The sequence below is a fragment of the Dromiciops gliroides genome, chromosome 1 (assembly GCF_019393635.1).
Source record: "Dromiciops gliroides isolate mDroGli1 chromosome 1, mDroGli1.pri, whole genome shotgun sequence".
Taxonomy (NCBI): Eukaryota; Metazoa; Chordata; class Mammalia; order Microbiotheria; family Microbiotheriidae; genus Dromiciops; species Dromiciops gliroides.
In genome coordinates this window covers 136,375,999-136,400,300 of record NC_057861.1, presented here as the reverse complement: position 1 = coordinate 136,400,300, position 24,302 = coordinate 136,375,999, and the positions used below count along the sequence as shown (strand labels likewise).

At 37.5% G+C, this 24,302-nt stretch overlaps 1 protein-coding gene across 30 annotated transcripts in view; it reads left to right on the top strand.

Annotated features, from left to right (window-relative positions):
• Positions 1 to 24,302, top strand: part of RIMS2 (regulating synaptic membrane exocytosis 2) — an 821,964-nt gene that overhangs the window by 236,891 nt on the left and 560,771 nt on the right. For all 30 annotated transcript variants that reach the window (XM_043983649.1, XM_043983450.1, XM_043983385.1 and 27 more), the window contains one exon: positions 15,196 to 15,506. In XM_043983649.1, the coding sequence (XP_043839584.1) occupies positions 15,196 to 15,506 (311 nt within the window). The remainder of the gene's footprint in view (positions 1 to 15,195; positions 15,507 to 24,302) is intronic.

The following is a 24,302-nucleotide window of genomic DNA, read 5'->3' as shown; positions in this document are numbered from 1 at the left end:
CAAACTGCTTTTGTGAATGTGGGTTAGGGAAAACAGCTTTGGATGTTGTACTATACTACAAATCTTCTCGTTATCTTGATACCTAATGATTACTGTCTCTTTTGGCATAATTTCTTCTCCTAAACCTCTATATTCTTCAGTTTTGGAAGATCCTTATCTTTTTTGACAATTCCCTAAATTCTTCCCATGATACTTTTTACTGAAATTGCTCTCTCCAAAGTGACCAATGATCTATTAGTTGCCAAACCCAATGGCCTTTTTTTAAACTCTCTCTATAGCCTTTGATGTTATTGATCACCCTTTCTTCCTTGATCCTCTCTTCTCTATAGGTTTTCCATATACTCTCTCCTGGTTCTTTTCCTTCCTACCCAATCACTCTTCAGCCTTCTTTGCTTGGTCCTCATCCAGTTCATATCGTCTAACAGTAGCTATCCCTCAAGGTTTGTTCTAGGCCCTCTTCTTTCTCTATATTACTTTACTTGGTGATCTTACCAACTTCATGGATTAATTACCATTTTGATTCTGATGATTTCTCAAATCTAACTATCCCACTCCAATCTCTGCTGACCTCCAATCTTGCATTTCCAACTGTCTTTCAGACATGTTGAACTGGATATTTAATAGACATCTTTATACTCAACATGTCTAAAACAAATCTCATTCTATTTCCCCCTAAACTATCTCCTCCCCTACCATATCTAATACTTTAGAGGGCATTACCATTCCCCCAGTCCCTCAGGCTTGCAAACTAGGAGTCATCCTAGACTTCTCACTATCTCTCATCCCCTATATCCAATTTGTTGCCAAGACCTGTTGATTTTGCCTTAGCAACTTTTCTTCAACACACTCTCTTCTATTTTACACTGCCACTACTCTATTCAAGCCCTTATCAAGTCTTTCCTTACTCCAGTCTATCCTCTATCCAGCTATCAAAGTGATTTTTCTAAAGCACGGGTTCAATCACGTCACCGATATCCTCAATAAATTCGTTGCTCCTTTGATCCAAAGGATCAAATGCCATTTCCTGTGTTTGGCATTCAAAACTTTTCCCCCTCCTATATTTCCAATCTTCTTATACTTTACTTCCCAACACATACTCTTTGACCCACTTACATTGGTTTCCCGATAATTCCATGAACAAGATTCTCTATGTCTTAGCTCCAGGCATTTACTTTGGCTGTCTCCCATGCCTGGAATGCTGTCCCTCCTCAACTCTTCCAAATTATTTCCCTTTATGTCCTATATAAAATTCCATCTTTTACAGTTAACCCTTTTAAATTCTAATGCTTTTCCTCTGCTGCTGATCTCCAATTTGTATACCTTGTTTGAATATATTTATATATAAGCATATATATATACATGCATATACATATATTTTTCATGTTGTCTCCTCCTTAAATTGCAAGCTCCTTGAAATAGGGACATTTTGGTTTCCTTTTTTGTCTTCAAAACTCAGCATAATGCCTAATACATAGTAGGATCCTATGAAATGCTTATTGATTGATTGACTGAAGGTCTTTTCTTTGATAAAATATTCTTAGAATTGTATACATTGATCTGAAAAGATGTCCTTTTGGTGATTTCATAGATGAATTTGAATAACTCCGTAATTGAAATAACAACAGATTCCATTTACTTTTCCCCTATATTTTGAACTTAATTTTGCTGTTGGGGTATAAATTATATCCTTTAAAAGAATTTCTTAGTTTATAACAGCCTCTTAGCCTGCAGTGGTTTCTAAATGACACAAAAGATATGACATAAAATGATAGAAAAGCTTGTATAGCATGTAGCAGTAACTGAATTCAGTTTTGGAAATCTACATTTCTTTTAAACTTTGAATTATTATATTTTTGGGGGAAGATATTCTAATTAATAAATATAACCTTGACAAGACATGCTACGTAATACAAGGTTATGACACTATCACAAACTGCTTTTTAACCATCCTTTGTTAATCATATTCAACTTTTTCTTACATTGAATTTGTACTTTATTTTTAGAGGAAGTCTCAATTTGCATTACAATTTTGGTCCAATGTGAAATGCATCCATTTGTTCATGAACCAAACTCATTTCTGTTATAAAACAGTCCCATTGCACCACCTAGTGGAATAATGTGATAACTACAAAAAGGCCCCTGTTCAGAAGTTTAACAAGGAATAACTACTATTTTAAGAAGTGGCTTTTACTCTTTTGACATATTCCTATAGGCCTTTAATTTCTAGATGGTTACACATGTCAAATGACAATAAGAAGACATACTTCTTATAATCATCAAAAAGATAAAATATTCAGGTTGATTTGTGACTGTTTAGCTTCATTTAGTTCATTGGTTTTCAGATAAAAATCCACTTTGGAACAAAATGCTTCTAAAACAGAGGATGTAAAAAGATGTGGGTGTTGGGCTTGTTTAGATGCCATGTTCTGGATTTTTGAAAAAAAAAAGGAAGATGTAAAGAAGAAAAAATTTTCCTATAGAACCCTGCTCAGTTATTATTGTACATTTGAGAGCAAGAGCTAATTAATTTTCATCATTATATCTCAACTTTTAGCAGGGCAAATGCTAGGCAAATAATAAATTCTTGTTGAATGGAATTGAATTGAACTTAATGACATTTAAACCATGTTTTGAGGATGGTTAAATGGTAAAAAAATTAGTAAACATTTTCAGTAGATGCTTATGCCCTGCCACTGTTCTTTATAATCTAAAAGTCTCCGCTAATTAATTCCAAATTAATTAATTTTTAATTTTAATTTTAAGATTCTTATATCAGGCACAGTGTTAAAGATAAAACAGCAAGTGGTATATAAAAACTGAAATTCTCTAAAGTCTCAGGTGAATTATAGGTTTCTAATTTGATGGTTTTCTTATTGTTATATTGTTAATAGGATTAGTTCCATAAAGTTTGAAATAGTTTTTACCACATGAACTAGTTACTGGAAACCCAAGTTTGGGAAGATATGCTAAACTTTCTAAATTAATTTTGAATGCCTAGACTGCTATAAATAAATACATTCACAATAGTTAAGGGGAATTCTGGAGCCCAACATAATTCTGACAGCTTACACTTGTATAGCACTTGAAAAAGTTTATAAATTTTTTTCCTTGTAACAGCCCAATAATGTAAATAGCATGTTATTAATCCATTTTATAGATGAGGAAAGGGAAGCCCGGAAGGGTTAAGTGACTTGAGAATAATCGTATAGCTAATTAGTGGCAGACCCAGAAGAATGATGATTATCAATATTAAATAACATCAAATTTCCTTGTATCCTAGTAAACTGCTCTTAATGTCCATTTAAACATTTCATCTTGAGTCTCAGATGTCCCTTGGGAATCCTTGGGTCCACAGGGGTCCTCAGTAATACTTCTCTTAAATCTTCTGGAATAGGTCTCATTCTCAGGGCAATTCTGAAGTGACTTTGCTCCTCTGGTTCCAAATCAGTTATGGAGTTTCCAGGTAATTCTGCTAAAATCTGCTGGTAATAAGACAGTGCAATTTAGTACATCCTTCCAAACAGTGTTTCCAGTAACTGGTTCATGTGGAAAAACCAATTCAAACCTTATGATGCTGATCCTGTTAACAACAGAACTATAAAAAGAACATCAAATTAGGGACTCAATTCATATGAAATTTTAGAGGATTTCAGTTTTTATATATTTTTTTCTTTTTAAAAATCATAATCCTAGAAATTTGACAACAAATCCAGCTTAAAATTGTAAGATTTATCATACTTGCACCCTATCATAGTAACTTAGATGTTCCAGTATCAATCTATTAATAGATTTAGTATTATACTTATAAATCTTCTATTGCTTAACTGTCCTGATTCTATAAATTTGCTATGAAAAGAAAAGGAGGGATATAGTTTAAATGATGTCAAGACTCAATAGTACCAACTGACCTGACATGTACCATAACAGGGGAAAAACTCCCTTAGCTCTGTTTGGTTTCAGGCATGAGTCATATCTGACAAGCCAATTATGTAGTAGAGCTTCACTCTATGCCCAGGGTATTAAAAAACCAGGCTCAGGATTAACCAGGTGTGGAAATTTCCTGTCCAGTAAGGAAACAGTACAGTGGGGAAGCTGAGCAGAGGCTCTTACCTTAGGCCACATCCAAGTCATCCCCTCAACTTTTCCCAGGAATAAACATCCACCTGTAGCAGTTCTCAGACTGTAGCACATACCATTTTCTCCTTAATGGGTAGAGTATTGGCTTAATAACATTTCAAACAATCATACCTGAAATCAAACTAAAACCAATACCAGATTATAGGCCCATGAGAGTTTTCTTCAAATAGCAAAATTTCAGTAACCATCACTTAGGAATTGAATATTATTAGTTTTCCAATGGTTTCCTAACAATTACATGTCATTTATCCTTTACTTATAAATTAAAACTAAATAATTCTGGGGTTTCAGACAGACAGTGAATATACCTTTCCATAAACTTTTTTTTGGTGGGGCAATGGGGGTTAAGTGACTTGCCCAGGGTCACACAGCCAATAAGTGTCAAGTGTCTGAGTCCAGATTTGAACTCAGGTCCTCCTGAATCCAGGGCTGGTGCTTTAACCTAGCTGCTCACCTTTCCATAAACTTAAAAAATTCTTTTAATTACCCAAAAACACAAATCAATTCCTTTCTTATTCATAACCTAGCCTCACCCCCTCTTTCCACGAGGCTTTTTATTTTTAACTCCAGGCAAAAGATGGAGATTTCAAGTGGCAGCTTTGTATTCCCATCCTCTTCCTTTAGAGCTCATGAAATTCTAAAAACTGAGGTGCAGAGTACTGAAGATGTCCTTTGTGAAGAAATGCTTTGGAACTGGGTAGTTTCTTTTTCTTTTCTTTTCTTTACAATTTAAGCCAGAATTTAGTAGAAAGCAAGTCAGTTTGTTCAAACACTTCACTCTCAATCCATGGTAAAATCACAAAAACACAAATTCACAGTATTATAATATACCTTAGCACATGGACTGACTTCTTATGAAAATGAACCATCTTATCAAATACTCTTCAGAAACATTCAACCACAATGAACTTTTCCAAATGACATCTTTCTAATGTAAAATGTAGTCATGCATTCTAATTCTGTTGTACAATTAGCTTTCTCCAACGATGCCTTTCCAGTATAAAATGTATTCAAGATGCACATTATAATTGTCATTTTCTGGTTTTAGGTATAAATGGTGTCATTATTTTTACAATTACTTTACTTAAAATAATATTAAAATTAATATGCAATAAATTGTCCATGAGGATTCATGGCTTTTGGGCAGGTGAATCTGTGTGAATGCCTTATATAACAACTTTTCTGAGTTTTAATTCAACATCAGAACCTATCTTGATCAACTTTTCTATTTCTTCTGATGAAGTCTCACTTTAATTTTTTTTGAATTCTTCATTTATCTTTTTTTCTTGCTGCTTCTAGTGTTTTGATATCATTGTTAAAAACTTGCTGTCTAGTCCTGTGCAAGGTTTTAAAAAGCAGTAACACCTTGGCAGCGTAAGCCATCTTTGCAGTCCAGTCTCTTGGGTTCATCAGGACTTGCAGAGCCAGTCACCTTCTCCCTCCAGCCTGCTCCAAGTCTCCATAGAAGAGCTTTCCCCAGACCCCACTCTTATTTAGATTATTTCCATTTTCTCTGCCCAGTCACATCCTGGTCCAAGTCACTTAACCTTCAATGCCCTGCCCCCCCCCCCCAAATAAGCATTTTATCCTGGAGATAGGGATCCCCTATCCAGTTTATTGAATATAGTCAGACCTATACTTTTTTTAATTTTTTCCTTTTGTGTGTGTGTGTGTGAGGCAATTGGGGTTAAGTGACTTGCCCAGGGTCACACAGCTAGTAATTGTTAAGTGTCTGAGGCCGGATTTGAACTCAGGTCCTCCTGACTCCAGGGCCAGCACTCTATCCACTGTGCCATCTAGCTGCCCCAGACCTATACTTTTGAAATAGAGCTTTGATAGCTGAGTGGAGGATGGACTGGACTAGGGAAAAGCAAAGCGGGGAGATCAATCAGCAGGCCATTGCAATAATCCATGCATAAGGAAGGACATGAGGGCTTGCACTGGGGTGGCGGTAGCAGTGTTGGAGGAAAGAAAACACAGATGTAATAAGAAGGTAAAATCAACAGACCTTCACAATATATTGGATAAGGGGTCATTGAGAAGATTAAGGAATTGTAGATGATACCTAAGTGGTAAGTCTGGGTGACTGGAAGGATGATAGGATAGTCAGCAGGAATAGTGAAGTTAGAAAGAGGGGATGGTCGAGAGGTAAAGATTAGTTCAGTTTGAGAGTCACTCCTGACACTTGGAACAGATAAGGGTTCCTGAGAGATACAACTGCTTTGCATCCAAGACTAGGGAGATGAAACCAATGATAATAGAAAGAGTATTTTAAGTTGAATTGAATTGAAACTATATAACCAAGTTCAGAAAGAATTAATTCAAAATTCTCAATTGGCAGGTTATAATGTTTGGTAGAATATAAGAAGATAGAAATGATTAGGAGCAAATTACAATCTTACCCTTAAGTTCACTTTCCCAAGTCCAGTATGGGAGAGGCTTGGTGAACCAATTTGTGTGAAAAAAAGATATAAACAGATTGATGGCTTACAATGGTGGTCAGAAAAGTTAATGGGTTATTAGACTTCCTTAAGAAAAGCATAACTTTCCCTAGTAAGCAGGACTTAGCACCACTGGATTCTGCCCTAGTCAGAGCCAATGTGGAGTTTTGTCAGGGCATCGCATTTTAGAGAGGATATTGACAAGGGAGAGGGTGCCCTGAGAGGGTAAATAAGATGGGGAAAGTGTCCTGAGTCCATGCAGCAGGAGGATTAGTTGAAGGAACTGGGGATGTTTAATCTAGAGAAGATAAGACTTTAAGGGGGTGTGTCACATGATAGACCAACAATTTTCAAATGATCTCTCCTGGACCTATTTTCCAGGTCAGCAGTTTTTCCAAGAAGATATTTCACATTGCCCTCTATTTTTAATTCATTTGGATTTGCTTTGTGTTTTAGTTTCTCATAAAGTCATTAGCTTCCATTTGTTCAATCCTAATTCTTAGGCAATTATTTTTGTCAAAGAGCTTTTGTACCTCCTTTTCCATTTGGCCAATTTGACTTTTCAAGCTGCTGACTTTTTTCTCATGTCTTTCCTGCATCAACCTCATTTCTCTTTCCATTTTTTCCTCTATCTCTCTAAATTTATCTTCAAAGTCCTTTTTGAGTGCCTCTATGGCCTGAGGCCAATTAATATTTTTTCTTTTTTCTTTTTTTTTTTTTAGTGAGGCAATTGGGGTTAAGTGACTTGCCCAGGGTCACACAGCTAGGAAGTGTTAAGTGTCTGAGGCCGGATTTGAACTCAGGTCCTCCTGACTCCAGGGCCGGTGCTCTATCCAGTGCACCACCTAGCTGCCCCCAATTAATATTTTTCTTGGAAGCTTTAGATATAGGCGTCCTGTTGTTGACATCTTCCTCTGAGGGTGCACTTCGATCTTCCTTGTCACTGAAGAAACTTTCTATGGTCCTCACCTTTCTCTGTCTGCTCATCTTGCCTTTCTTTTTACTTGACTTTTAGTTCCTTAAAGTGGGGCACTGTTTCCAGGCTGCAGTACTCCAAGCTTCAGATGTTCCAGGTGGTATGAATTAAGGAGGATCAGGTTCTTCACTTGCCTACCTTGTTCCCTGGTCCTTAGATGACCCTATACCAACTTGCTAATCAACCAGTTTTGTGTGCTCTGGTTTGTCAGCTCTGATGAGGCTGTGCCCCTCCCCCACCTGGGACATTGCTACTCAAGCCTACTTCCTGGTTCCCAGCAGGGGTCAAAAACCCAAGTTCTGCCTCAGCACCAGGATAGACACCTGTAGTCTCCCCCCTGCCAAGGGTTCAGCCTTCTCACCAGACTATGAGCTTAGTTCCAGATGACAGTGGCTCTTCCACTGATTCAGAGGCTCTGGGGGTTTCCTTCTTTGGTGAGCCCTTCCTGGGACTGGATCTATGTCAGGGTGACTGTGGGGTTGGGCTCCACTCGTATCTCAGCACAGCAGCTCCCTCCTTCCGGCCTTCCAAGCCATTCTTGGTTAGATGATGATTTCAGTACATTCTTCTCTGGGTTTTGTTGCTCCAGGCATTGTTCTATTTCATTATTTTGATGCTTTTTGAAGCGATTGTGTCATAAGTTTGAGAGCTCACTGCCTTTCCTCTGTGAGAAAAATTTCTTAACAATTAGTTATCTAAATATGAGGTAGGCTGCTTCAGGAGGTAATTAAAGGCCCCTCACTAAAAATCTACCAATAAAAGCAAGTTGGTCACTTGTTGGAACTTATAGGTCCCTTAGGGATCATTTAGGTCAAAGCCTTTATTTTATACTTTAGGGAACTAAGGGTCAAAGTAGTTAAATGATTTGTGGGGCAACGAGGTGGCGCAGTGGATAAAGCATTGACCCTGTATTCAGGAGGACCTGAGTTCAAATCCAGCCTCAGACACGTGACACTTACTAGCTGTGTGACCCTAGGCAAGTCACTTAACCCTCTTTGCCCCACGGAAAAAACAAAAACAACAATAACAAATTGATTTGCCCAAGATCTTATAAGTAGTCAAGTCAACAAGCATTTATTAAGGGCATATGTGCCAGGCAAAATACAAAGATAAGCACAAAACCCTGTCCTCAGGGAACTCACATTCAACACATAAACAACTAGGTACAGACAAGATCGATACAGAGTAACATATAGGTAGTAAGGAGCAGGAGAGTCAAGATTTTAATTTGGGTCCTTTGATTCTCTTTCCATTATATCAACTGAAGAGGGAATTTTTGTTTGGGTGTAGGCCAGACTAAATACTTTCAGAGATCCCTTTCAACTTTAAGGTATGCCAATGTTTATTTATGTTCATCTAAAATCCTATTAAGATAATCTGAACTTTGTGCAAATGCAAGAATCTTTTGAGAGAGATCATGGCATAGGGGAGGGAGAAAAGGCCTTGTAGTCAGGAAATCCCGGGTGAAAATCCTGCCTCTAACTCACATTGACTACTAGTTGACTTCTCAGTGCCCCAGGCAATTCTCTAAGATTTTTGAATTACAGAAGGATGGACAACTGCATTTGTGAGGGAGTTTTCACCTTTGAAGTTTTGCCAGGAAACATAATCACATATCTAGATATATATGGAGTGAGAAATGGGGAGGGAAGAAGAGAGATGGAAGGAAGGGAGAAAGACAAAGGTGGTGGAGAGGAGAGAGAGACAGAAGGGTGGAGGGAAGAAGAAAGAAAAGGAATAGAGAAGAGAGGGACTGAGAGGAAGAAAGGAGGAGAAAAACAGAGGGGAGGAAGGAAGTAAAGACAGAAGGAGAGAGAAAAAAGGGAGGGAAAGAGGAGGACAGAGAAGAGGGAGGGAAAGAAAAGGAGAAGAGAGACAGAGTAGGAGAAGGGAGAGAGAGGGAGGATGAAAGGAAGGAGAGAGGAGGACAGAAAAGAGAGGGACATGACATATTATACCTTTTTGTCTTAATATTTTCATCATGTGTTATGTTTCGTATACAGATGATCTTACTGACCCACATTTAATAGAATGTGCACCTTGATTTTTTTCCCATCAGGAATGATGACTTTGCCTTACTTTATTTATACTTTATAATTTCACTTGTGCCTAATATTTGTCTTTATAGAATAGTTGGCAAAAAGTTTCTAGCCCCATACATCTTTTTTTTCTGTATAAAGCTGATTGGACACTGATGCTTGGACTACAGACTTCTGAAAATCTTTCTTTAAATCTCTAAGCCTAATTGTCTCTCCCTTCTTTTAACTCAAGTAGCACTTAATGTCTAGACATATTTGGTGTTCATTATATTCAACATGTATTATTTTTTATGAATCGTTAACATGTTTTTTTTTCCTCTGGAACTAAATAATGAGGTCCTTGAGGATAGGGATAGAGTCCTCTATCTTTTCATGCTTCCAGTGCCTAGCACTGTCTTGCATGTAATGAGTACATAATGTGAGATATAAATTGGATATTAGATCATAAATCTACCCTACTTAACCTTTCCCTTAATTTATCTCCCAGACTAGTAAATGGAAGAAGCTTCTGGCTTTCTAGATAGACCTTTTATTGTATGGTAGTCACAAGCTGATGTTGATTAGAAGGATAGGAAAGTAGAAATACAATATAAATCGTCTTACGTCTAGGCTTAGTCTATATTCTGTATAAAAACTGGCTCTATGGTTCTAATGAAGTCATCTTGTGTGACTTTATTATATTATGAGAAAAGTTAGAGGCAGCATGGTACAAAGCATAGAGAGCCAACCTCAGAATTAGGAAGAACTCACTTCAAGTTACATCTCTAAGAAACACATGTGACCGGGGTGGGTTGGTGGAGTCAGTTAACTTCTAAGTACACCAGACCTCTTTCTAAGACTAAGTTGCAGAACAGTTACTGATCTTTATTGATAAAGGGAATTTCCTTATCAGGAGTTGTCCAAAAGAAAATCCAAGAGAAGTAACTTTGCCCTGTTTTACAATCATAAGTGGCACCTCTAGCCATGCAAATCTATTACCACCAGCAGAAAAATAATTCATTACTAATAGCACTATCTTTATATGGGAAATTATAAGAATACATAAAAGGTCATTTTTTTATTCTTTTACTTTTCAGAAATAATGGTTTTAAGTTCACTCATAAGATAATAAGTTATTAGTTACTAAATCATTTCTGAATGGTAAAGGAGGAAATAAAGGAAAATTTTATAGGATCTCAGCAATATAAGTGGTAGTAATTAATGTATATAATCAGGAGCAGAAAGAAAGTAAGTGAAGCTTGTCTTTGTGTAACAGTGATTGATTAGCTATCTTTCCTCCACTTTACCAATTTTACTTCAATTATGTGTGAGGGAAAGACTGTTATTCCATGATAGATATATGGTTCTCTAAGATAGATGTGTGTTATTCCAAGATAGATATATAGTGGTTTCATGCAAATTCATGTCAACTTAAAGGGACTCAATTTTTCACATGGGACCAAGGAAGGTTTACATATAGTAAATATTATTGATTTCATGAGTGTGAGTACTCTTTCCATCAATGCAAATTGCTCTTCCTCCAGTAGATACTTTTTGTGAATTGGCATCAGCTGGTGGCCAACATTTTGCTAAGGTTAGTTCTCAGTTGATAGACATACAGTCTGTTACTTATCTAGGCTGTTCCTCTGGATGACAGACATGTGGACATTACCAGCCCAATACTAAGAACTTTGAACTTGATAGGACCTGCCTAGAACTTGGATTTCTGCACAACTCATAGTCACCTCTATAACATGAAGTTTAATCAGCATGGGAACTGAAGGGAAGAATCAGATTAATTTGTATGAATCAAGAGGAAAAGCTGAAATGACATGTTATACCAACTTTAAAGGAAACATGTTGTAGTTGAATTTAGAGAAATGTTGGGTAGAAGAAAGCACTGGGCTAGGACTACTTAGAAGCTTGAGTTCTAGTCACAGCTCTGTCTTTAATTTTCTGACCTTAGGCATGTCACTGAATATATATCTGAACCTTATTATTTTTCTTTTTTGCACTTAGAAAAGGCAATGGTTGACCTGATTGAACTTTATACAGTCCTTTCTAGAATGATCTAGGTGACATTCTTTCCCTAATTTATTTTTATTTGAGATACCTGCAGTACCAACTTTTGGCACAAGATGGTGGACAAAGCCTGAAGTCAGCCTGAAATATGCCATTCTTGTCAGCATATTGGTGGATTACATGGATTTCATTTAGTCCTGATTTGAACTAACCCTAGCAAAAGAAAAATTAAGCCATAAGACAACAATTCATTTTCTTTTCTTTAGGGAAGATAGTATTTGTATGCTAGAAATAATTCTTTTAAGAATTAAATCCACTTATGTACTGGTATAATTGCTGTCCTAAATCCTTTTGGAAGATGGCAGGCTATAAATCATAAATAAATAGATCCTGGCATATTTGTACCACATGCTTCATTGTCTTTTGTTTTGTTTCCTGATGGCTTCAGATAAATTGAATTTAACTAGTTTTTATTAAGTCTTTACTGTGATAGATACATATAGAATATAATAGGAATAAAGGATCTGATTAATACCCTTAAATATTTTAAGTATTTTAGAATCAAAGCAATAGAAAACAATATGTGAATAAATGTCCAGTTATATGGGGTGAAATGAAAATGAATTAGTGTTTTACAATGAGGTAAAGCTTATTCGAGGATGGAATTATTAGTTAGGGGAGGCTTCAAGGAGACTGGTTTGAGCTGGGCCTTGAAGAAGGGTAGGAATAGGACAGGTGGAGAGAAGATATAATGTTTAAAATTTGTTTAGAAAGAAAATACTCCATTCCTGCTTTGGCTCTAAAATTATATTTTAGAGGTTTGATTTTTATAAAATCACAGATTTCAGTGTTAGAAGGGACTTTGGTAGTCATCGGGTTTAACCAGTATCCCCCAAATATTCCCTACCTCAATATGTCTGACAAGTAGACGCCTAGCTTTTGCTTAAAGAATTCTGATGGGGAGAACATATTTCTAGTCATCCCATTCATTCCACTTTTGAATAACTCTAATTGTTAAGAAATGTTGCTCACATTGAGGCTAAATTTGTCTCTTTATAACTGCTACCTATCAATTCTCTTCCTCTCTGGATCCAAACAGATTTAAACCTTTTTCCATATGACATTTTTTTCAGATACTTGGAACTCACTATCTTGTTCCTCCATCCACAAAAGAAAAATAAATATTTTCAGGCTAAATATAACTAGTTTTATTCTACTGATCCTCATATGAGATGGATTCAAAGCCCTTATTACTGTCAAAAGCACTGACATTGTCCTAGTCACCCAGGCTTATAACCTAGGTGTCATCCTTGACTCCTTATTCTCTTGACCCCTAAAGTTCAATCTCTTTCCAAGTATAATTGCTTTTACGTTCATAACATTTTTTTCGTATATAGCCCCTTCTTTGTTCTGATACTGCTACCGTCCTGGCCCAGGTCCTCATCACCTCACATCTGAATTATTGTAATAGCCTGTTGTTTGATGTCTCTGCCTCAGGAGTCTCCCCATTCCAATCTGTCCAATCTGTCAATTGTCAAATTGATCTTTTTAAAGCAAGGGTCTAATCATGCCACTTCCCTATTCAGCAAATTCTTTGGGCTCTCTATGTCCTCCAGAATAAAATTAAAATCTTCTGTTTGGCTTATTAAACCTCTGTAATCTGTCCCTTTTCTATCTTTACAGTCTTTCTGCATTCTAGTCCCTTCCATGTACTCATTGAATAATTGACATCGTCCTCCTTGCGGTTCCTTGCACATGAAACTTCTATCTCTTAAATCTGGATGTTTTCACTGGCATTCCCCTATGCCTAAAATTCCCTTTCTCCTCCTCTCCATCTCTTGGCTTTCCTGGCTTCATTTAAGTGGCAGCTAAAATCTCACTTTCTAAAGGAAATTTTTAAAATTCCCCAGTAATACTAGTGCCTTCTCTCTGTTGATTATTTCCAACTTAGCCTGTGTATGTCACCTACAGACTTGTTTGTGTTTTGTCTCCCCCATTAGAATGCAAACTCCTTGAGATCAGGGGATCCCCCCTTTCTTTCTCTCCAAACTTCCAAGGACAGTGAAAGATGCTTGTTGAGTAATTTGTCATTTTGTCTGCCAATTCCCTTATGTTCTAGTGATTATTGATGTTCTCCCTCAACTGTCATATCCATAACTGGCTACTATTCTTCAGCTGTGTTCTGACTAGTATATAATACAATAATACTATCACCTCCTGATCCCTAGAAGCTATACCTCTCTTATTGCAGACCAATTTCACATCAGCTTTTTTTGGCTGCCATATCACACTCTTGGTTCATATTGAGCTTGTGGGACATTAAAACCCCAAAGTCCTTTTTAAGGTAAATTTCTTTTTAACTATACCTCTCCCATCTTTTACTTATGGAGTTAATTTTTTGAATTCAAGGACAAGACTTTACATTTTCCCTATTAAATTTCATCATATTAGATTCATTCCACTATTCTAGCCTCTCAAGATATTTGAAAAGCCGACCTCCCTATCATCTAGGATGTTAGCTGTCTTTTTCAACTTCTCAAGATCTTAGATATAGAGCTGGAAGGGATCTTTACCAAATCCTCTCCTTTTACACATGAAGAAACAGAACCAGAAAGGACTTGGGCCTGGTTCTACAAGATAATAAGTTGGCAGGCCAAGGATTTGAACTAAGGTTGGCTGACTCCAAATCTTATACCTTTTCTCATATACTATAGAAACGATCAAGAAATATTTATTGGGGGCAGTTAGTTGGCGCAGTGGATAAAGCACTGGCCTGGGATTCAGGAGGACCTGAGTTCAAATCCAGCCTCAGACACTTGACACTTACTAGCTGTGTGACCCTGGGCAAGTCACTTAACCCCCATTGCCTATCTAAAAAAAAAGAAATATTTATTAAGGATTACTCTATGTCTAGTTGAGGGGCATTTTTGTTTTTGCAGGCAATGGGGGTTAAGTGACTTGCCCAGGGTCATACAACTAGTAAGTGTCAAGTGTCTGAGGCTGGATTTGAACTCAGGTCCTCCTGAATCCCGGGCCAGTGCTTTAACCACTGCACCATCTAGCTGCCCCTGAGGGGCATTTTTTAAAAGTGCAAACCTGTATCCCTGACCTCAGAAAGCATAGGTCTGTTAAAAAGATAGAGCTAAGAGCCAAAATAGTAATAAAGATGCTAGATAAAATCAAATGCTTCATTACATAATGTGTGTAAAATTTCCAAGCTTTTTTTTCTGTTGTTGTTAATAAAAAGAAGAGAAAGCTACAGGGGAATATCCTTTTATTTTTTTCTAGCTTTGTGGCAGCTCCATATTGTCAACTTTAAAGTCATAATAGCTACATAAGCTAACCCTAACTCTAACTCTAACCCATGCCTAGTTGTCTTGAGAACTGGAAGAGACCTTAGAGGTGATCTGGTACTACCCCCCCCCCCATTTCGTAGAAATAAAATGTAAATGTAGTAGAATGGAAGCTTTTAAAACTTAAAGACTTTTGGTTTTGTCTTTGTACCTTCAGGGTATGTAGTAGATGCTTAATACATGGTTGTTGGATTTAAATTAATTAAGGCAGCTATATCTTTTTTTTGCCTTTTCTTTTTTGTGTGCAGGTTATGTGGGTATGTAACTTGTGCCGAAAACAACAAGAAATCCTCACTAAATCAGGAGCTTGGTTCTATAATAGTGGCTCTAACACGCCCCAGCACCCTGACCAACAGGCTCTCCGAGGGATGCGGAATGAAGAGGCTCCCCAGGAGAAGAAAGCAAAGCTACATGAACAGGCTCAGTACCAGGGAACGCCAGGGGACCTGCCTGCCCCCTCTCTAGACAAAAGCCGACCTCATGGACTTACAAGGCAGGAGTCAATTAAAAATGGGTCAGGAATGAAGCATCCTATTACAAGTGACACGACTTCAGACAGGTAATTCTATTTGCCTTGCTTTTCTTTGCATGAAAGAACTTATGCTTTTGTTGTCAAGAGGAAGTTCTTTGTAGGACCTCATAATTTACACATTATGGTGGAGGGAAGGGCAAACATGACTTTGTCACTTACTACCTGTCTTATTGGGGACAAGTCATTTAACCATGTTAGGACTTTCTTGCTTCGTCTGGTGTGGACATGGCCAATATGGGAATTTGCTTTGCTTGATTATGCATATTTGACATGAGTTTACTTTTTTTCTCCTTATCCAATGAGGAGAAAGAAGTGATTGGAGTAGAAAATAAATGCTTGTTAATTGAAAAAAAAATGAAAGGTGAAAGAAAATGAAGAGGGGTGGATTAAAGACCTCTAAGGTCCTTTCCAGCTTTGTGTCTTTGGTCCTATGATCCCTCTACAAGTAAGGTGGCTTTCCAGAAAGTCACAAGAAGTACTCTCTCTTCATTTCTCCATGTTTGATATGGCTGTATCAAAATACTCTATTTTTGCATAGTCTCTAACATTCAATTCAGTTAGACATAGTCATACTTCATATTAAAGGATGATGAAATTGACTGAAATCATTAAAAGATATAACTCAGAGAGAGAGAGAGAGAGAGAGAGAGAGAGAGAGAGAGAGAGAGAGAGAGAGAGAGAGGGAACTGAGGCTGAATATTTGAGTGGAGTAGTTGGTCACTGGGATTCAATAGAAAGAGATGACTTAAGGAAATTTTCCTTCCACTAGCCAATAGCTATATTTATAGTCCAGAATGAGTATTTTCAGGAGGCAATATGCTGACTAAATCATCCTCTCAAGAGCACTTCATTCTAACCCATTACATTTTTCAACAAATTGGACATTTATGTACTCAATAAATTATGTTTGGTGATGTTGACTTATTCCTTATATGCTGGAATAGAGAAAGTGTGATGCAGTAAAAAGAGAGCTGAATTTGGAACCAGAGAATGGGTTCAGAATCCCAGCATTCACTGCCACTTGCTATATGTGGGACTTTGCTTAAGTCCCCAGTAAATGAACTGAGTATTTTTTAAAAATCATACAAAATAGGAAAGCAAGATCAGGTAAACAAATATGGGGGCATAGTTCTTTAAAAGTAGCCTTAGAAAAGCTGAGACTGACAAGTGAAAGTGGGGATAATAAAATGGTGCAGCTTTGTTATTTGTTGGTATGTTTGGTTGCTTTATTGTAGAAAACAGTAGATTTGATGAAGAGAAGACTGCTGCTCAGATGAGACAGTGATAATTGGGACCATAGAGAAAGCAGAGCTGCTGTTTCTCATTATATTTCTATTATCTCTGCAAGAAAAACAGAATAGGAGGGTGAACAAAGAGCCAGGAAGACCCAGGTTCAAGGTCTGTGTACCACTTGATACATACTGGCCATGTGACCACACTGGGCAAGTCACTTAAACTTTCAACGCTCTTGGCAACTCTCTAGGACTATACACAGCAGGTGCTGATATGCATTGGATAAGGAATTTTTTTCACCTGGGAATTCCCTATAATACTCAAATCACAAGTCTATTTCCTACACCTGTCCCTTTCTTTTCCAAGGAGAATGATGATCTTCTCAATGGAACTGACGAAACACAATATCTAAGAAAACTGATACCAAACTTGATTAATAAAAGAGTAAGAGATTACCTAATAGCTTTTGATAAATTCAAATTATCTAGGCCAGATGAACTATAGCCTTAGGTCCTGAAATTACTGAGAGATATAATTGCTAACTCATTGTCAGTGATTTTTGAAAAATTGTGGAAAGTGGAAAAGTTAATGTTGGATTGAAAAAACATAAATATCTCAGTTTTCAGAAAAGGGTAAAGAATAGAGTCTGCAAACAATAGGCCAGTGAATTTGATTTTAATTCCTAGGAAAGTTGTAGAAAAGATCTCTAAAGAAGTATCTTGGTGACTCTAGAAAACGAAGTTGTGATTATGGAGAGCCAGTACAGCTTCCTCAAGTATAAATCACATTTTTCCTTTTTTGACATTTGCTAAACTATCAGGTGAGGGAATATTGTAGATATAGTTAACCTAAAATTAAGGAATAGCTCAAGAAACATGGAGTAGATAATAATACAACTAGATAGATTAAAAATTGGTTGAATGACTGGACTCAAAAAATAGTTATTAATAATTTGAAGTTAGCTTGGCAAGAGGTCTCCAGTGAAGTTCCTCAGGGATCTGTGTGTAGCCCTGTGTTATTTAACATTTCTGTCAATGGTTTTTATAAAGCCATAGCTAGTGTTTTTATCAAATTTACAGATGACACAAAGTTGGAAGGCCTAAACAACAATGCATTTTTGTGTGTGAGGCATTTGGGGTTAAATGACTTGCCCAGGGTCACACAGCTAGTAAGTATCAAGTGTCTGAGGACAGATTTGAACTCAGGTCCTCCTGACTCCATGACCAGTGCTTTATCCACTGCACCACCCAACTGCCCCACAACAATGTATTTTTACCAACTAGCCCACTGATGTGATTCCAGTAATCAACTTCAGTAGAAATAAATGTTTACATTTATTTACAATGTCTCACACTTTGGTTTTAAAATCAGTATGGCAAGTACAAGATTGAAGTTAGGCAACAGTTTGTCAGAAAAAAAAAAGATCTGGAGGTTTTAGTGGACAACATAATAGCGGATAGAACAAATGCATTAAGAGAGATATAACTTATAGGAGTCAGGAGATGGAACTCATTAACTGAATAGGAATGATAGGGATTCCTTCATTTTTGTTTTTGCATCTGGTATTTAGACACATAGTGGGTTCTTAATAAGTGCTAGATGAATTGAAATGAATGTTATTTATTACATCCCTACTATGTGAAATACACAGTGCTAAGTGCTGCAAAAGTAAGAATTCTAAGCATTACTTACTATTTGAGTCACCACAGGCCAATTTCTTAACTACTCTCCTCCTTAGATTCTTTATATGTAAAATGGGGGTGGTAATGCTCAATAAAATAATAAAAACTTATTAAGTACCTAATATGTGCCTATATATATATATATATATATAAAGTAACCTATATACAGGATAAATAGGTAATAATTAACAGAGGGAAGGCACTAGAATTAAGAGAGTTTGGATAAAGCTTTTTGTGAAAGGTAGCAGTGTTGTTGATACTTGAAGAAAGGCATGGAAGTCACTTGGCAGAGTTAAGGAGGGAGAATATAAATGTTCAGAGCCAAGAGATGGGGTGTCTTGACCATGAGTAGTCAGAAGACCACTCTGAATGGAAGAGTATACGTTGGAGAGTAAGGTTAAGAAGACTGAAAGATAAGGAGACTAGATTTTTGAAGGGCTTTGGATGTCAAACAGAGTAGTTTGTATTCGAGCCTTGAGCTGATAAGAGATTCATACTCAATAAACTGGAGTTTTCGAATAGGGGATAACAGTTATACTTGTACTTTAGAAAACTCGATTTGGTGGCTGAATTGAGGGTGGATTGGAGAGAGGAGACATTTGAGGCAGACAGACTCATCAACAGGTTATTTGATTGGTGTAGCTGAGAGGTGGAGAGGGCTTGCACTATAGTAGTGGCAGTGTTGGAGGAATGAAGGATGGATATTTGACAGTTGTTGAAGAGGTAAAATGAATTGGCCTTGGCAACAGCTTGGATTGGGGGGGTGGGAGATAGTGAGGGATTGGGGTTAACTTTTGGGTTGCAAGCCTGAGGGACTCAGAGGATGATTTTGCCCTCTATAGTAATGGGGAAGGTAGGAGGGTTTTTTTGGGGGGTGGGGTGGGGGTGGGATAATGACTTCTGTTTTGGACATGTGTAGCTTAAGCAGAGAGATTGGAGGAGGATAGGTAGATATGAGAATTATCAGCAAATAAATGATATTTTAGTCCATGGGAACTGATGAGATTGCCAAGTGAAGTAGTATAGAGAAAGAAGATGTGGAAGATGTGATCTTGACAAGCAAAGGAAGCTGGGAAGGAGCAGTTAGATAGATAGGAGGAGAACCAGGAGAGATTGGTGTCTTGGTAAGATAAAGGGAAGAGAGTATTAGGGAAGAGAAGGTTATCAGCAGTGCCAAAGGTTTCATTGAAGTCTAGGAGTATGAGAATTAAGAAAAGGCCTTTGGATTTGGTAACTAAAAATCCTTAGTAACTTTGGAAAGAGCAGTTTTTGTACAATAATACTGGAAGGTGGATTGTAAAGGGTTAATAAGAGAGTGAGAGGAAAGAAAGTGAAGGCACTTAATGTAGATGACCTTTTTGAGAACTTTGCCTACAAAGGGCAGAAGAGATATATGATGATAATTAGCAAGGAAGGATCAAGTTAGGGTTTTTTTCCAACATGTTTATAGGTAGCAGAAAATGAGCCAGTAAACAGGTAGAGATTAAAAATAAATAATCAAGTAGGCATAAGTGAAAGAATTGGAAGGAACAGGATGGAAGGAGGTCACTTGAACAAGTTGAGGGTTTAGCTTTGGTAAGGAGTAAAGCCACTTAATCATGTGAGACAGGGGTGAATGAGGAGAGAGTAACAGAAGTCATCTAAGTGACAGGAAAGGGAGAAGATGGGGAAAAGGGAAATTATGGAAAATAGCCTCATTTTTTTCCTGTAAATTATTAATCAAGGATTTCAACTGAGAAAGTCAGGAAGGGGAAGTCATGGGAGGTCAAAGGATGCATAAAAGTTTGAAAAAGCCTCAGTGGAGAGAGGGATAGTGAGTTGATAAGGGAGATATAGTAGGATTGCCTAGCAGGAGTGAGGGCACCAAGAGGGAGAAGTTGCATAGTGCTGACAGGGATAAAAGTCACTGTTTTGGAGCAAGGGGAAGTCCTTTGGGGTAGAAGGAATGCTCCCAGTCTGGCCCTTTGCTGCCTTCTCTGAGGAGAAAGATTGTGCCCAGCAAAAATGGAAGGCACAAAGCAAACCTATAGTCACATGATACATTTATTAACCACCTCATAGGGTTGTTTTGAGGTTCTAAAGAGATAATAGCTTTAAAGCATTTTATGAATATCAGAGACATCACAAGTTAAAATAGATTAAAGAGAGCTTAGCAAAATTCAGAAATGACAAGATTTATCATTGAATAAAAATGGAAATGAGGATTGTGAGCAAGGCAGTTTTGTGTATACATCCCTAACCCTTGAGGATAACATTAAAGGGAATATACATGCCCACCTTTAGAACTATCTTTAGTACCTCTGCCAGAGACAGAACATTGGGTTGGGTGGAATATAAGTTTGACCTAGTATGACTTCTTATGTCCTTGGGGAGGTGATATATGGTAATTAATTTTTTCTTCACTTATTTTGCCCAGGAGCTCTAGTTGCTATTTCTAACAGGCTTAGCCTTTGGTGACTCAAAGTATTCCTTAATTATATTTCCCCATTCTGAGCTGCACTGAGCTAAGACCAACAGCTGATCTTATTGCTAAGAACTACTGGGCACACATCTGAACAAGGAAGATGGTAGATTTTCATTCTGCATTTTTGTTAATTATGTCTAGAAAATGGGATTGGACATCAATTGTTGTACAATAGTGATATTAGGAAAAGTATTTCTTTTCTCTTCAGGAGTAATTAAATTCTCTCATCAGAGGTAAAATGGGGCACTTGTCCTATTATCCTTTAATACACATGGCTGAGAAAACCTATTAAGCAGGTATCTGTGACCAGTAATGAACCTTTCAATTTTCCTTCCCTAGATGGTAGTTGGTTCTTTTAGTGCTATGGAAATTTCCCTTTATTTTGTCAATTTACTTCTAACATCCATAAATTTTATTAGGCCAGTTTTTAAAAAATTTTCTCTTGGAGGAGTTGAAGACAACTCCAAGATACAACATGCAATAATGAAAAGAGTGCTGGATGGGAAGAAGAGGATCAGGGTTCACAAGTTGTCTTATATGTGTGCAGGAAATAACATGTCCAAAGAAAAGTAAATAAATATATCCAAAATAAAAACAAAGTAATTTCAAGGAGGTGGCAGAACTCTGACAACTGGGGGCATCAGGAAAGGTGTCACATAGGGCGTGGCATTTGATTTGACCCCTTGAAGGAACTTAATCATTTTAAGTTGTGGAGGTGAGAAGAGAGCATTCCAGGACTATCTCAAGACACTGAAATAGTAGATTGAGTTCCATTTCTAGGGACCAACTAGCAGATAGGTTTGCCTGGAATGTGGAGTGTGTAAAGGAGACCTTTTCTCTTAGGATCAAAATCCTCAAAGAACTTCATCCTAACCTGGTATAGTGACTTAATAAACACCCATGGTTTGTTGTTGTTCGGTTGTTTCTAACTCTTTGCGATCCCTGTGAACCATAGCACATCAATACCATCATGAGTTTTCCTTGGCAGAGATAGTAGAGTTGTTTGCCATTTCCTTCTTCAGTGGCTTAAGGCAAACAGAGGTTGAATGACTTGCCCAGAGTCACACATTCAGTAAGTGTCTGAGGCAGGATTTGAACTCAGGAAGATGAGTCTTCCTGACTCCAGACCCAGCTCTCTATCCACTATGCCACCTAGCTGCCTTCAACTTATGTTTTACCCTACTTAAATTTTACTTCTAGATCCCATTTCTGTGGACTTCTCACCTGAATCCACCTTTTCCCCCTTAGACTGAATAATGCCACAATAAAAGAATAATCTGGAGACATTTAGCTCCTTTTAGTCCTTTGAACATTTTACATTTAATATGATTACAGTGTTTTATAATAACATTAACAAAAATAACTATCTTTCATATAGAGCCTTTAAGGTTTGTAAAGCACTTTACACAGGGTATCTCATTTGAACCTCCAAACAATAATGACCATCTTATCATTCTCTTTTACTTCTATCCAAAGCTTAACCAGACTTCAAGGCTAGCATGCTCTATTTGGGCAGAACATTTGCAATGGTTACCCTAGCTAAGGAGATGCAGTGGTTCATTGGGTCCAGGAGCACTCATTTTCTTTTACTCCTTTCTCCCTCATCTGGGCTCAATCAGCTCATCCACTTGGAGTATTGGTGGTGTGTTTAATTAACCAATAAAGGTTATGGGCATTGAATGAGGTCCTACTTTGATTTTGGTGTAGGTGTTAATTCTGAGAGGAAGAGTTGGGTGTTCATTTGGCTATATGTGTGTATGGGGGTGGGGTGGGAGTGTGCTGCCTCAGCCAGAGATTCTAGGGCATGATGTTCTTTAAAATTAAAATTTCCTGCCCTCTCTTTCCCTGACTTCCTTAGTTCCCTTTTCTCTCCTTTCTTCTCACTGTTCTGCCCCCACCTGAGTTGATGCTTGTCTTGCTGTTTTACTCTGGCTTAGTTTGTTGGAAAGTCTGGAGAGCGACTGTGTTTTAAGTTTGACCTTTCTCTGGGCCAATTGCCTGTCATCAGAGTAGGCTTTACTTGCTTTCTCAGCCTTCCCTGGCATGCCTTGCAAGCCATTACAATTCCTTTCTTCTAATAATACCCTGGACAATTGCAATAGCATTCCTCGTTTCACAGAGTCACAGAATTTCAGAATTGGAAGCAATCTCAAAGGTCATTTAGTCTAACTTGCACCTTGGTACAAAGTCCCTCAGCAGCATCTTTCACAAACGGTCATGCAGCCTCCCTTTGCAAAGCTCCAGTGACAAGGGGAATCTACTTCTCTCAGAAGTAGTATCTTATTCTACTTTGAGGGCATCCTTGGGAAGCTATAATGACTCCAAATCTGCCTCCATAGCTTCTACCAGTTGCTTCTAGTTTTGCCTTTCAAATATCTGAGAGTAGTTAAAACATTTCCAATACAATTCATTTCACCAACCATGCATTAAATTTTATTGTGTGCCAGGTCCTGGTTCAGTACTAGTGATATAAAGGTAATGAGCAAGTCAGTCCTGGCCCTGAGGGAGCTTACATTGTACTGGGCTGGATACAGTATGTACACAGATAACTAAAGTAAATCTTCTTTTCTAGGCTAGACTACCCTGGTTCCTTTAAATGACAGCATGGTCTCTGGTCTGCTTATGATCATAGGGAGACGGCATGGTTCAATGGAGAGAATGTGCTGGACACAGTCAGGAGGCAGGGATTTGCTTTATGGTTCTGAAAATGTTTGTATGACCCCAAATAAGTCACTTTACCTCTCTGTGCCTCAGTTTTCTTGTCTACAAAATGAGAATAATAATATTTAATTATCTACTTTACAATATAGTTATAAGGAAGATACTGCATAAATTTAAAACATTGTACACAAGTGAGTTATTATTATTATCCAGGTTGCCTTGCTCTAACTATATCTAGAATGTCTATGTACTTCCTAAAATATAGTGCCAAGAATTGTAATAAAAAAATATTCTAGATGGGGTCTGATAAAGTCAAAGCACTGTGGAATGGTTGCCTCTTTATTAGGACTCTCCTAATGTTGAAAAGGAAAGCATTTGGATTTTGGTTATCGTGTTACCCTGTTAACTCATATTGAGCTTGTAACCCACCCAAACTCCCCAGATCTTTTTCTTTTTCATAAAAACTCCTATCTAGCCTTTCTTCCTGATAACCTGAAGAGTTGCCAAGTTGTATGCTTGTCCTTTCCTCTTCTCTGTGGAGGGACTGAACTTTAGTTTGTGCATATACAGCTGTTACTTAGTTCTTTCAGAAATTATTATGGCAAATTTCCCCTTATACACTATACTTTCTGGTAGTGACAATCCCCAGTCTTACATGTCTCTTGTGGCTACTTCTTGTATTGAATTTATGAGACAAATTTCCTTTTTGCCACACCTAAAGTAAAGTCAGTAGTAATAGTAGTAGTAGTAGTACTAGTAGTAGTAGTAGTAGTAGTAGTAGTA